Source organism: Lolium rigidum, chromosome 6, assembly GCF_022539505.1.
Source record: "Lolium rigidum isolate FL_2022 chromosome 6, APGP_CSIRO_Lrig_0.1, whole genome shotgun sequence".
NCBI lineage: Eukaryota > Viridiplantae > Streptophyta > Magnoliopsida > Poales > Poaceae > Lolium > Lolium rigidum.
The window spans coordinates 71,423,279-71,437,108 of record NC_061513.1 but is presented as its reverse complement, the minus strand read 5'-3'; the positions used below and the strand labels follow the sequence as shown (position 1 = coordinate 71,437,108).

Below are 13,830 nucleotides of genomic sequence, written 5' to 3'. Positions count from 1 at the left end.
CCTAAATAACTAGTAAATCTTTGAGTTTTTAAAGTTTTTTTTTCTTCCATTGTAGAAAGGGATGCAACTCACAATGTATTGATTGGGTGCATATGACGTTACATATATAGACCACGTCCTCGACTATACAAGGAAGGAGGCGGACCCAATAATAAATACAAAGATATGTATCGCTATACATAACTACAGAAGATACACATCCGGATATACAAGGATATGTATCTCAACACCCCCGCAATCGAAGCGTCGCCTTGTCGAACGCATAGACTGGACCGAAACTCCTCAAAAGATGCCGTAGGGAGACCCTTGGTCATAATATCCGCAAATTGTTGGGAGGTGGGCACATGAAGTACTCGAATGTGTCCAAGGGCCACCTGTTCCCGAACAAAGTGGATGTCCAGCTCAATATGCTTGGTGCGGCGATGGTGGACCGGGTTGGCGGAGAGGTAGACGGCGGAGACGTTGTCGCAATAGACCACGGTGGCTTTGGCAACAGGACATGAGAGCTCAACGAGGAGTTGCCGCAGCCAGAGACCTCGGCAACCGCGTTAGCAACAGCCCGGCACTCCGCTTCGGCGGCTGGAGCGAGAGACCGTGGGTTGTCGCTTAGACGACCAGGAGATGAGCGAAGGTCCGAAGTAGACGCAGTAGCCAGACGTGGAGCGACGCGTGTCGGGGCAGCCTGCCCAATCAGCGTCCGAGTAGGCGATGATGTCCGTGGCGGTTGAGGCGTGGAGGGAGAGGCCGAAGTCCATGGTGCCACGAATGTAGCGGAGGATCCTCTTAACCGCAGCCCAATGAGGATCCCGCGGAGCGTGCATGTGAAGGCACACCTGCTGGACAGCATACTGCAGCTCGGGGCGGGTCAAGGTGAGGTACTGTAGGGCACCGACGATGGAGCGATAAAATGACGCGTCCGTGGCCAACGAACCATCCATGGCGGAGAGCTTGGATTTCGTGTCGACAGGCGTGGCCGCGGGTTTGCAATTAAGCATACCGGCGCGGTCCAGGAGCTCGTGGGCGTACTTGCGCTGATGAAGGAAGAAGCCGTCGGTGCGACGTACGACCTCGATGCCGAGGAAGTAGTGCAGGGGCCCCAAGTCCTTGAGGGCAAACTCAGCGCGAAGACGCTCGGTGATCTGTCGCAGGAGGTCCGTGGAGCTGGCCGTTAAGATGATGTCGTCTACGTAGAGCAGCAGGTACGCGGTGGTGGCGCCATTGTTGTACACAAACAGCGAGGCATCAGAGCGGGTGGAGCGGAAGCCGAGTTGGTGAAGAAACGCTGCGATGCGCTGGTACCAGGCGCATGGGGCCTGCTTGAGCCCGTATAACGAGCGCGAGAGCAGGCACACATGGTCGGGGTGGGCGCTGTCGATGAAGCCCGTGGGCTGCCGGCGAAGACCTGCTCCTCGAGATGGCCGTGAAGGAAGGCGTTGGAGACGTCCATCTGGTGCACGGGGCCACGCATGGGAGACCGCGAGCTGAAGGACTGTGCGGATCGTCCCGGGCTTGACAACCGGGGCGAAGGTGTCGGTGAAGTCGACGCCGGCACGCTGGCGAAAGCCACGAACCACCCACCGCGCCTTGTGACGGTCGAGAGTACCGTCCGGATGGAACTTGTGCTTGAAGACCCACTTCCCGGTGATGATGTTGGCGTGAGGGGGTCGGGGAACAAGCGTCCATGTCCGGTTCCGCCGCAGGGCGTCGAACTCGTCCCGCATGGCCGCAAGCCACCGCGGGTCGTGGAGAGCAGCCCGGCGCAGGCGGGCAGGGGCGATGGCGTGGATGGTGAAGGCGCGGAAGTCGACGCGGTGCAGACGTACTCATCCGAGGGGTACCGCGTGCTCGGGACGCGAATCCCTGCACGGGCGCGCGTGAGGGGCCCCGTGGCCGGTGGCGGAGGAGGCGGAGGCGGAGCCGGAGACGAGGCGTCGCCCAGCAAAGACGGCGCGGCGCCCGAGCTGAGGCTCGAGGGCGACGCAAGCGGCGTCGAGGTGGATGAACCCGGCGAAGGCGCGTCGCCCGGCGAAGACGGCGCGGCGCCCGAGCTAAGGCTCGAGGGCGACGCAGGCGGCGTCGAGGCATGCGTCGGCGCGGGTGTCGGCGTGGGGTCACCCGAGACATGGCTCGAGGGTGACCCAGAGGGTGGCGAGGCAGCGCCCGAGCCAGAGCTCAAGGGCGCGGCGGAGGACGACGAGGTAGTGCCCGAGTCCGAGCTCGAGGGCACTGTAGCCGGCGGACCTGCCGGGGCAGGGGGTCGACGCCGGGGACCATCAGTGGGCGAAGGAGGAGTGGCGACCACCTGTCTCTGTGCAAAAGGAAAGCAATGCTCATCAAAGTACACGTGCCGGGAGGTGAAGACACGGTGAGAAACCGGATCATAGCAGCGGTAGCCTTTGGTGTTAGCTGGGTAACCGAGGAAAACACATGGAACGGAACGAGGGGCGAGTTTATGAGGAGTGGTGGCGGCGATACTAGGATAACAACGACAACCGAAAATCCGAAGACCGTTGTAGGATGGAGGGGAACCGTAAAGGAGGTGATGAGGTGCATAGTTCCGAGCGGGGACGACACGGACGAAGGTTGACAAGTAGGGTGGCGGTGGCTAAGGCATCGGGCCAAAAGGTGGGGGGAACATGGGCTGTGGAATAGGAGTGTGCGGATGCAGTCGTTGAGGGTGCGGAGGATACGCTCGGCGCGACCGTTTTGTTGGGACGTGTATGGACAGGTTAGACGGAAAATAGTGCCGTGAGAGGAGAGTAGGGTGCGGACGGCGACATTGTCAAACTCTTTTCCGTTGTCAGTTTGTAGGGCGTGGATGGGGCGACCGAACTGGGTGGAAACATAGGCGTAGAAGGCTGTGAGAGTGGTGGCGACATCAGACTTTTTACGGAGGGGAAACGTCCACACAAAATGAGAAAAATCATCAAGAATAACTAGGTAATAAAGAAGACCAGAATTACTTGGGATAGGAGAGGTCCATACATCACTATGAATTAACTCAAAAGGAAAAGACGCAATTGTGGAAGACTGACTAAATGGAAGACGAACGTGTTTACCAAGACGACACGCTTCGCAACTATGTGAAGACTGTTTAGTAGATGAAAACGAAAAACCCCTCATTATTTGGTGAAGCGTGTTGGCACTGGGATGTCCAAGACGAGCATGCCAAAGATCAACGCCTGCGGAGAGAGCACGAGGTGCGGCGCCGGGGGTGGAAGGCGACATCACCGGATACAAATCGCCGGGGCTCTCACATCGATGGAGGACCATCCGGGTGCGGGCATCCTTAACAGAAAAACCAAAAGCATCAAATTCAACAGTCACAGAGTTGTCACGAGAAAGAGTTTTAACAGAGACTAAATTCTGAATAAGCTGGGGAGACACAAGGACATTATTAAGAGACAGTGGTTTAGAAGTAGAAGGAAAATTAGCAGAACCAATGTGAGAAATAGGAAGACCGGCACCGTTACCGACAATGATGCGAGACTCGGTGGAAGTGGGAAAGAAATGGGAAAGGTTACCCGGGTGAGCGGCCATGTGAGACGAGGCGCCCGTGTCCATAAACCAGTTGCCGTCACCGGCGTAAGAGCCAGGTGCGGGCGCCTGCTGGAGTGCCGCGAAGAGTGCCGGGTCCCATGCGGGCTGCTGCGGCGCGTAAGGTGGTGGCGCGACGTGGTAGGCCGGGGCGTAGGGCGGCGGCGTGGCGGTGAAGGCCGGGGCGTAGGGCGGTGTCGCGGTGACCCCCGTCCATGGTTTGTAGGCGAAGGAGTTGCTGCCGTTGGAGACCGACGACATGACGACGCGCGCGCGGGGGACGACGACGGCGCGGGGGTTGGAGAGGGAGGCGCGGCGACGACGACGCGGGGGACGGCGACGGCGCGAGGGTTGGGGAGGGAGGTGCGGCGACTGCAGGTGCGGCGGCGGCGCGGCGTGAGAAGGATCACACGCGGCGGCGGCACAAGGGCGGCGGCGCTAGGGTTGGAGGGGGGGCGCGCGCGCGGGGAGAGGGGGCGCGCGGCGGCTAGGTTAGGAACGGTAGGTGTCTGATACCATGTAGAAAGGGATGCAACTCACAATGTATTGATTGGGTGCATATGACGTTACATATATAGGCCACGTCCTCGACTATACAAGGAAGGAGGCGGACCCAATAATAAATACAAAGATATGTATCGCTATACATAACTACAGAAGATACACATCCGGATATACAAGGATATGTATCTCAACATCCATGACACAATCTTGTACTTTTTCGAAGGTAGCTAAACGTAGAAACCAAACCAAAGACATGTACACCAACGAAGGTTTTTTTTTCATAATTTTATTAGCCACAATACTAAGACTACGTGCATGCGTGAAGCCATTGAAGTAATCAAACAACATCGGCAGGAGTACGCACACCAATATTCCAGCAAACTTGCCAACCTCGTCGGGGAGACGATTATATGAACCACCATCGTTGAAGACCTAGCATCCAGGGGAAAAATTGCGAGGACCATCTTCCTTTCGACAACCTTGATAGAAAATTCAAAACCGATCTGGTGAAGCAAGATCTACCGGTCAAACTTCAATCTTTCAACACCATTATTGACGCCGGGAAGGAGATCTCGTCGTTAAACGAAGGGACGAAGATCACTTATTGTAGACGATGTCATCTCCGCTGACGCGGATGCGAAAACAACATCGGCAGGAGTACGCACACCAATATTCCAGCAGCCTTGCCAACATCGTTGGGGAGACGATTATACTAACCACCATCGTCACGTAGCATCCGGGGAAAAATTGCAAGGACCATCTTCCTTTCGACAACCTTGATAGAAAATCCAAAACTGATCTAGTGAAGCAAGATCTGAAAGACCGTACATGTGAAACTTCAATCTTTCAACACCATCATCGACGCTGGGAAGGAGATCTCATCGTCGAACAAAGGAACAAAGATTATTTATTGTAGACGATGTGATCTCCATCGACGCGGATGCGAAAACGAAGACGGCTACCAAAACCCTGACTTAGTCTTTTGAAAATACAACTTTTATTGAAAACTCAACTTATATATCAGGTTCTTCACCCCTCCCAAACGCCGACGAGACCAGCCAGAGAAGGGAGAACCAACTTATGAAAGAGAAAGAAACAAGGTGGCGGCTAGGTTTAGGAAGAGGTGGCCGGGAGAGATGCGCGTATATTCCTGATTAGGGCCCATGGCTAGGTTTATGTTGAGGTAATTTTATCGACAGACCAACCTGGAAACGGGGAATCGAGCGTACAGCTTCATATGCCATGTTCGCGCAACGCGACGATGCCAACCGAACTGCCGGTGCAGTGCTCTCCTGCTGGCACTACAAAATCCAAATGCCGCTTGGATGACACATGAGTGTCACGCCCGGCTTGGAATCTTTTTTGCTTGGATCGAGCACCTCACCAACCTCCGACGACTGCACTCAGCGACTTGGCATGACCTCATTTAATCAGGTCAGCTCCACGCACACCAACAAACTTGGCATCACAATTGCAGTACTGTACTACAAATAAATAATGTCAGGCAACACACGTTTCAACGAAAAAGATTTAAATGCACAAGTCACAACTTCAGACTTCCGCAACCCAGTGATAAAGCAATTCCAACGTGTCTGGTTCTCAACACAATGTCAGGAAATTAGATGAGCAATTGCGTGCAGCAGGTACCAGCAGAGTAGTGCTTACAATACGATTACACGACGGTTGTTTCTACCAGAGATCACGCTTAAGAAACACCTAGAGTAGTTGGGCTTGAGAACAAACCATTGTCCATTGATTCCAGGGCATATCATGACAACATAGTTGCTCAGTCACCACTGGCACATCCCTTGCAGCCACAGTGGACACATTCTATAACTTGCTCCTCCCTGAGGTGCTTGGGGACCCGGCACACGCAGGTGGTTGCAAAGTTGTGGTCTCGTGTTTGGATGCATCGGAGGCAGCAGAGGCGCTCGTAACCCGGCTGCACAAACATAAAAGAAAGCAATAAGTAAGAATACCAAACAAGACAACATAGCAGAGCAACAAGTGACTGGAAGCAACAAAGAATACTGAAGGAAAGACATTTTTTAAGCATAGAGTACAAAGGGGAATACTGCACTATGATATGCAACTAGTAGAACATTTCTATTTACATGTCAAGTAGAAGTACTACAATTAGGAAAAGTCTGCTGTGAGCATGAGGGGCTATGAAACATCATTTAGTTTTTTTTAGTGAAGAGAACGCCATTTAGTTAATAGGCAGGATGTATGCCAACCAACCAAGGCGGCTGAGGGTTGTAGATTTGACTGTCATAAATATTTGCCTAATCTGTTGAATGTGGAAGATTGAGAATGAAGTTGTGCAGCAAAATCTAGTTAGAAAATAGTACCAACCCAAGTACACCTTAGCACAATGTAAGAGGCCTGCACTGCCACGTTTTTGGCACAGTTCAATGAAGGTGATAGATCTCTATCTTCAGTTCTGTAGGGAAGATGTAGGCAACGGTACCAGGGCAAGGTTCAGAAGGATCTGTGATTGGGTGATGTGGTTTTCAGACTTAAGTTTGTTAGGTCCTGTGACTTAAAATTTCTGTGTTATGAGGTTGGAACTTCAGCAGTTATATAGCAATGTCCTGTTGTCTGATGAGCCAAACAATTGAAATATAGCAATGATTGTTTCTCCGTTCGGTCTAATTTTTTAGCTTTGAAAACTAGACAGGTTGTTCAGCCTTGCAAAAGATTTTGTTTTGTTAGGGTCCCTATCTAAGTTGGAATGCAGCATGTGCCCTGTATTAAACATGTTTCCCTCAGGCTGCTAATGCAGTGTTTCAGATTTCACATTGGTTATCCCACGGGGCTGGCTTGCAAAAGCTGAACTTGTGAACCCACCAACACAATAGAGCATGGATGATGTTGCGAGTGACAACTGAAGTTTTCAGTCAACGCCAAGTATGAGGGCCTCTGGTTAACAGGATCAAAGATTGCTGAAAAAGATCAAAAACAAGAAACTGGAGTGTTGTTGCCGTTTCTGTTCTTGTATTTGTCCTTGGTATGTTCAGAACACTGGAGCATGGCTCGGCAAAGATATCATAAGCAAAGGCACCCTGGAGACTGAGATGCTGCTGAGGTAAAACTTTGTAGGATGTTGGTAGAAGGGGTGAATGCACAAGAATGACGTGTGGATGAGATCGATCTGGGACACATCTGTGTATTATCAGTTTCGTGGATATGAAATGGGGCAATGAGTACTTGGGGACAAAATTACCACCATTAGAGGTAATTTTAATTCCCCAGTATATTTTCTTTAGCTTTAATCAAGTATGCTTTAATCAAGTATCACATTAAAGTGAATGAAAAATAACATATGGCACGAGAAGCATGCTCAGAAACTCAATTTTCGTTGAACTACAGCATTGTCAGATTAGATAATAATGTGCACCATCGAATTCCTAACGAAGATACATATCGATGGGTTGGACTGTTCACGTTTTTTAGACTATTCTTCACCATTCATCGTGGTAAATGCTAAAGTGCTATAGCAGCAACGCAGCAGCTGCATGCCATGAAGGGAGTTATCCAACATGTCACAGCCTTAACAACAACAAAATCCTACATAATTCAACATATACGCAATAAGCACGAGATACTTCAACAAACAGAACAACAAAGCCTTTTCCCAAGCATGTTGAGGTAGGCTAGATATGAAACCCAGCAGAAATAAAAGAAATCCAAAAAGAAGAACAAGATGAAAAACCAGAACACAAACACTAGACTAAAGAATGTTACGGGGTGATAGAAGCATATTGATGACAGCAGCGGCTGCTAGTTTGACATCATGCAAATGCGGGTAATTCATTTGAGGCAAACTTTGAGAACTACAATTCAAGCAGGTCCATTCGATTTAATAAATTAAAAGAGTAAACTCGACGGTGTGCTTGCCTGTCCATTTGAACTAACTTAGTGCTAATCAATTATATTTCTTATATCAGATGTCTAGAACACAAAAACTAGACTAAGAGCATCTCTAGCAGAGCCCGTAAAAGTGCAAACTGAAAAACTTGAGTTCAGTCTTCCGAAAACGTGTTTACGGGTCGCAAATCTGCTGGCGCAGAACAGACCCCGTAAACTCAAACTGAAAAACGGAATACTCATAAAATCATCATCTTCCTCACAAGAACTGTCGGCGCTGCTGTCCGTATTAGCTAAATTGGACTCTCGCTTCCATCCGTTTTAATCTAGATGCTGAGCGGCGTCGATCTGCAGCCTTCCAATTTCACCACGGAAATATCCAATAGCTAATTTCATTACCAAATACAAAGTAGGCCATACGGGAGGACCCGCCTGAGCTAGCTCGATCAATGCTCTGCGCGGTACGTAGCTAGCTCAAAGCTCCCTAGCTAGCTCAACGCTTGGTGCGGTGAACGCGTGAGCGCCTCACCGCCTCCCGCGTCGGTAGCCACTACAGCGCCGGCGTTCACAGCTTCCCGCCGGTCACGCCGCTCGCTCAAAACTGACATAGATATGTAGACATGTTTGGAATTGGAGCAGGCTGACAGGATGTTTAACCGGCGGTGCATAATTTTAGCAAAGCAGCCTGAAATCGGCGGCTGGAGGCGGTTGTACGGATGGCGGCGCTCGAGAAATCCGTTCAGTTTTAGGCCTGTAAACCGTCCTTCAGTCTGTATTAGTAGGGGTCGAGTCTAAAAATTTTCGGGCCCCTGAAAAAGTTTTTCGGGCCGGACAGCGAGTTCAGTCTCTGTTCTGCGCCACTTTCAACCCGAACCCGTAAATCGGCCGGAAAAATACAGTTCCGACGTGGTTTACAGGCTCTGTTAGAGTTGCTCTAAAGGATTTATGGGGTGATAGAAGCATATCCATGACGACATCAGCTGCTAGTTTAACATCACAATAACAAAATTCAAAGACAGGCAATTTATTCAGAGTAAAATCAAAGAGGTATGATTCAAGCAGTTACTGTTCATTTAAGAAAAGGATTAAAAGAATGAAAACTTGATGGTTTGTTTATCCGTTCATTTGAACTAACTTTGTACAGGTACCAATTAATTAATTGAAAATAACCGAAGGTGGGAAAAACATCCCTCTTAAGGTAATAGTAGTACAAAGCAAAAGACTAATGTGCACACAAATGATATGGAACCAAGGATACTATTGGAACAAACACAAAGTTTCAGGAAACCTCTGCCAAAGAAGCTATTGGAACAATCACGAAGGCCGATGATATAACCAATGATCAGTTCATGTCATCTGACCCTGCCTTAAAAAAAGAGCAACACCTCTCTGTAGTCTTACTTCACATTTCTCTTATGGTTCGAAGCTGTCTGAGAATGCAGCAGAGAGAAAGACCAGAAGCGTTGCTACCATCCACTTATAGATACTCTATGGTTGCTGGATTTCAGGGCGACCAAAAGTCCGTCTAGCATCAGCTGGCATATTTTATGGTTGTTGGATTTGTTGGTAATGCTTACTTCGATTATGATTGTATTGCTTTCACGCTTTCTTGAGGTGCCATTTAGGATAAGAGCAGACAGTGAAAACCCGAGGTGATGCTACTACGAGAAATTGCTCCGCATGTTTTGCCTGTGTAGACCAATGTACTACTGTACGTACCTAACCGAAACGAATAACTAGGCATTATTCCATGTAATTTTCATATTCATACTCGAAAAAACTCCTCTGTGTTGTCATAATATCCGTACCAGAAAAAACTCCTATTCAGAGTGCAAGAAAATCAGCCTCCTAATCACGTACTGAGGCAAACCAGCATCTCGGTTGGATGACATACAGAGCTCAGGATTGCCAAATCAACAGCTACTTACATAGTGATTCAAACAAACAGAACTACGATTCAAGCAGGTCCATTTGAACTACAAGATTATGGTGCCTTTCCATTTGAACTAACTTTGTACAGGTACTAATAAATTAATTGAAAATAACCTAAAGGTGAGAAAAACATCCCTTTAAGGTAATGCAAAGCAAAAGACCAATGCGCACACACAAATGATATGGAACAAAGGATACTAACCTTTTTCCACTTTGCAATCAGATTACGGTCTGCATAACCCTGGTCGAGGCAGAACTCGTACAGCTCCTTTGATATCTCCTTCCTTCTATAGAAGAGATCGTATATGTAACGGCTTCTCTGGTGAGAGATGCGGAAAATTGGCCAGAGCGCTTCGCACTTCCTCTTCCCATCATGAGTGTCGTTTTCCGCTGCGTGTGCAAATCATATCAGTACCCACATCCTATGGCAGGAAATATCAATGTACATCTGAAAAGGGTACACCGACAGATAAGAGTGCTTAGCAGTTAGCACGCGCACCTTCCCTCATTTTGGCATCCAGCTCCCGGATTGTTGGCTCAATGAGCGCCCATCCTTCGGGATATTCGACACGGCTCGTCTTTATCTTAGGCATGGTGTCGCAAGGGGTCTCCCTCCTAGGGCTGGTTTGGAACGCACAAACCTGAGGAAACGTAGATAAATGGTAGTAAGATTCAATCAAATAGGATGCGCTTGTGCCATCCAACCCTTCCACAGAGCTGTACGAGAAGAGGGGCGGGTCTGGATGGTGGTGCGGGGTGTGCACCGGCACACCGATAATTTATCGAGTTGAGGTTGGGTTCAACGAATCATGGAGGGGTGGAATGTTCGTACCTCAGAAAACCAACGGCCGAAATCGCGGACGGGGTTGAGACAGCAGGGGGAGGTTGAAGGGGAGCGGCGATGGCGGCGACGCGCGCGGGGGCGTAGGGGGTGGAGGTGGGGGCGGCCGGCGGCGACGGATTGGGGGCCGCTGCGCGGAGGAGAGGTAGGGCGAGCGGACTCGGGAAGTCGGGGCAAACACGGTCGGTTCGAGTCATCAGACACTAAACCGACGGCCGGATATAACCGAGCGAGTCCTTGTTCGTTTCATCCCACCCCGGCCGGTATTGGGCTCAAATCCCCGCGGGAGGTGTTGAATCCCGGGCTTCTCTCTCTTATGAATGACACGTTTCCACACCCCCCCCCCCAATACTACGGCTCCATTTTCACAGGGAAAAAAACTCGTCTCTTCTTCTTAGAGCATCTCTAGCATAGCCCGTAAACACATGAACTGAAAAATACGAGTTCAGTTCACCGAACTAGTGTTTACGGACCGGAAAACCGTTGTCACAGATTAGAATCCATAAAAGTGAAACTAAAAAACGGAATTTGAAATGTCGCGGGTAAATTAGGCGATGATCATGTATATAGATGAATTTGATGCTCCGATTGAGCATCAAAACTTACATAGTTCGAGAAATTAAACCTAAAATACTTATACACCGGCGAGCGCCACTTATTTGAAGCAAAATGCGGCCTAAAATAGTGGCCTATGCGCGCGGCGGTGCCGGTGGTGGCGCAGCGTGTCGGCGGCAGATGGCATCGACGCTATCGTGGAGGAGCTTCACTCCTCGTCAGCGTCAAGCTCGACTATTTCGAGCTTCACGCGGCGAACGCGCTCCTCCTGGCAGGCCGCCTCGTACTCTCGCACCTAGTGGACGGCGTCCGCCTCCTCCCAGCGGAAGCGAGCGCGGGCCTCCGCCTCGCTGACAGCCTTGGTCTGCGCGAGCACGGCCTCCTCCTCATCGCTGCCGTGGACGTAGTCGCTCGCCGAGATGGTGGGCAACCGCGCGGGGACGAGGTCGTCGTCGTCGCTGTTGTCCGCGATGGGGAGCCGTGGTGCGCGACTTGAGCCGCCGGACGAGGATCCCTCGCCGGCGTTGGCGTGCCTGGCCAGCTCCGCGTCGTTCCGACCTGTTCCATTTGCGCCGTTCCGCGTCGGTGCAGAACACGGACGGACGCGGCGGCGAGTCCCCGCCGCCCAATCCAGCGCCACGGCCTTGGGAGCCTCCACGGGAGGCCATCGCGCCGACTAGGAGGGTGGATCGGTGGCTGGGGGCTGTGCGATTGCTTGCCGGAAACGGGGTAGGCGGCGGCGGAGGGAGTGAAAACGATGGAGGGGAGTAGGGTTTGGAAACCGAACTCCCCTCTGCGGCCCTTTTTAATATGGGGCGGCCGCTCGATTTCTCGGGGCCTGAACTCGTTATACGGGCCAGGCCCGAACCCCTATTTTCGCTCGAATTATTCAGTTTCGCCCGCGAGTTCAGGCTCTGCTGGAATCTTACCTCGTGGAACTCTCGCCCGACCTTTCTCTCGAGCTCGTTGGCGCTCGTGAGATAGACCTAGAGACCCATCTCTGTGCAATCTCGGCGACGCCCTCTCCACTTCCGGCTGATTCTCATTGGTAAGCGCCTACTTTTCCCCATCCTCCTACAGTTTTAGGGTTGGCCATGTTCAGTAACACTTTCTAGGGTTCTTGGTGGTGCCATCTGCCCTGGATGTATCAGAGCGCGTTCGTGTTAACTCTTCTTCCCAAGTTGCAGTAGATCAACTTTGGGACTTGGGCTGATGTTGGTTGTTGGTTGACTTCATTCCAAGCATATAGATATTTCCATCCCATCTCAACACAAAACTTGCGGTTGGGATCCTGCATCACAACATGTGTCTGTTATGCTATTTTCAGAATATATATGTTTTGTTTTACTCTGAAGCCGTTTTCTCCCTAAGATGTTAGATTCCATATCAGGCTTACTAAATAAATATAGAGTGTGCATTCAATCAGGAGGGAAATTATCTTCCTTTTAAGCTTGTGATGTCTACTCCAGAAGTGCCAACTCATGTATATGTACCTTCTTTTTCTAATCTCGTGTTGTCAATTTCAATTCATCAGGTGTCTAATGCGTCCATGCCACTGAATGGGTTGCCATCCATCGTGCTCAAAATCATCGGAGATGCCAGAGGCGGCAGTCCTAGACTGGGTGCCCCGAGCGCCAACACAGCAGCACCGTCACGGACACCCAGTTACGCGAGCGAATCAAAAAAAATTGAACAGTACTGGGGTCTAGAAGACCTCTAGACCCAGGGGAGTTTATAGATCAACACGTGGCAGGTACAGAATTACAAAGAAGCCTTTTACAGCACTTGTCCTAATGAACCTATTATTTGAAGATAAGGCCTCCTTTTTTTTTCAGAAAACACCCTGTAAAAAGATTGTGAAAAGCAATCGAGGACATGGGCTTCTCCACCACCAGAACGCCGGCGACCTCGAGGCTTTGCAGCCAAGATCAGAGAGCAACCTGCTCGCGAGCTCTTCTCCAGCGCTTGGAATCCACCGCCAGCTACGCCGAGGACATCGGGGACGAACCACTTGATTTCCTGGGCGAGGCGAGCTCTGGCGACGGTTCCACAGGCCTCCGCTGTGGAGGTTGAGATCAGGCCGCTAGAACGTCCGAAGATCGCGGCGACGACGATGCTCACCGCGTGATTTGCGCAAGGACTCCCAAGGCACCTCCTCTGCTTGGTCGCCAGACCCACCGGCGGATGCTCTTCTCCCTCGCCACCGGGGCCGACCGAGAGGAGCATCGACAGTGGTTGGCCTCCATCAAAGAAGAGGCATTGGAGTGGGGGGCTCACAGATGCGTAGAGCTTCCCCATCTCCAACCTCAGGTGCATAGGGAAGGACCTCACCTGCGATTGCCTGGCACCGCGTCGAAGCGCCAGGGAAGAAGCTGACCCCCGGCTGATTCCAGGATCCGCTGAGATAGCCACTGGCTTCCTCTTCCCCTCGCCTCCATGGCCGGCCAGAGGAGGAAACTGAAAGTGCATGGAGCCCCCATGTGTGGTTTTGGTAATTAATGACAATCCCTATGGACTAATGTTTGCATTGAGTTATATTTGTAGGAGTTGTCCATAGGCAATTCTTGAACCATATGTTGGATTCAAGGTTG

The 13,830-nt window shown here is 50.9% G+C and overlaps 1 protein-coding gene across 1 annotated transcript; it reads right to left on the bottom strand.

Moving 5' to 3' along the window:
* Positions 1-5,555: 5,555 nt before the first annotated feature.
* LOC124661875 (protein BUD31 homolog 1) lies at positions 5,556-10,473 on the bottom strand (the record flags this gene model as incomplete). Its single annotated transcript, XM_047199764.1, is given in 3 exon segments — positions 5,556-5,983; positions 10,046-10,233; positions 10,343-10,473. Coding segments are annotated over 3 exon segments (438 nt in total). The 3' UTR covers positions 5,556-5,827.
* Positions 10,474-13,830: the final 3,357 nt, after the last annotated feature.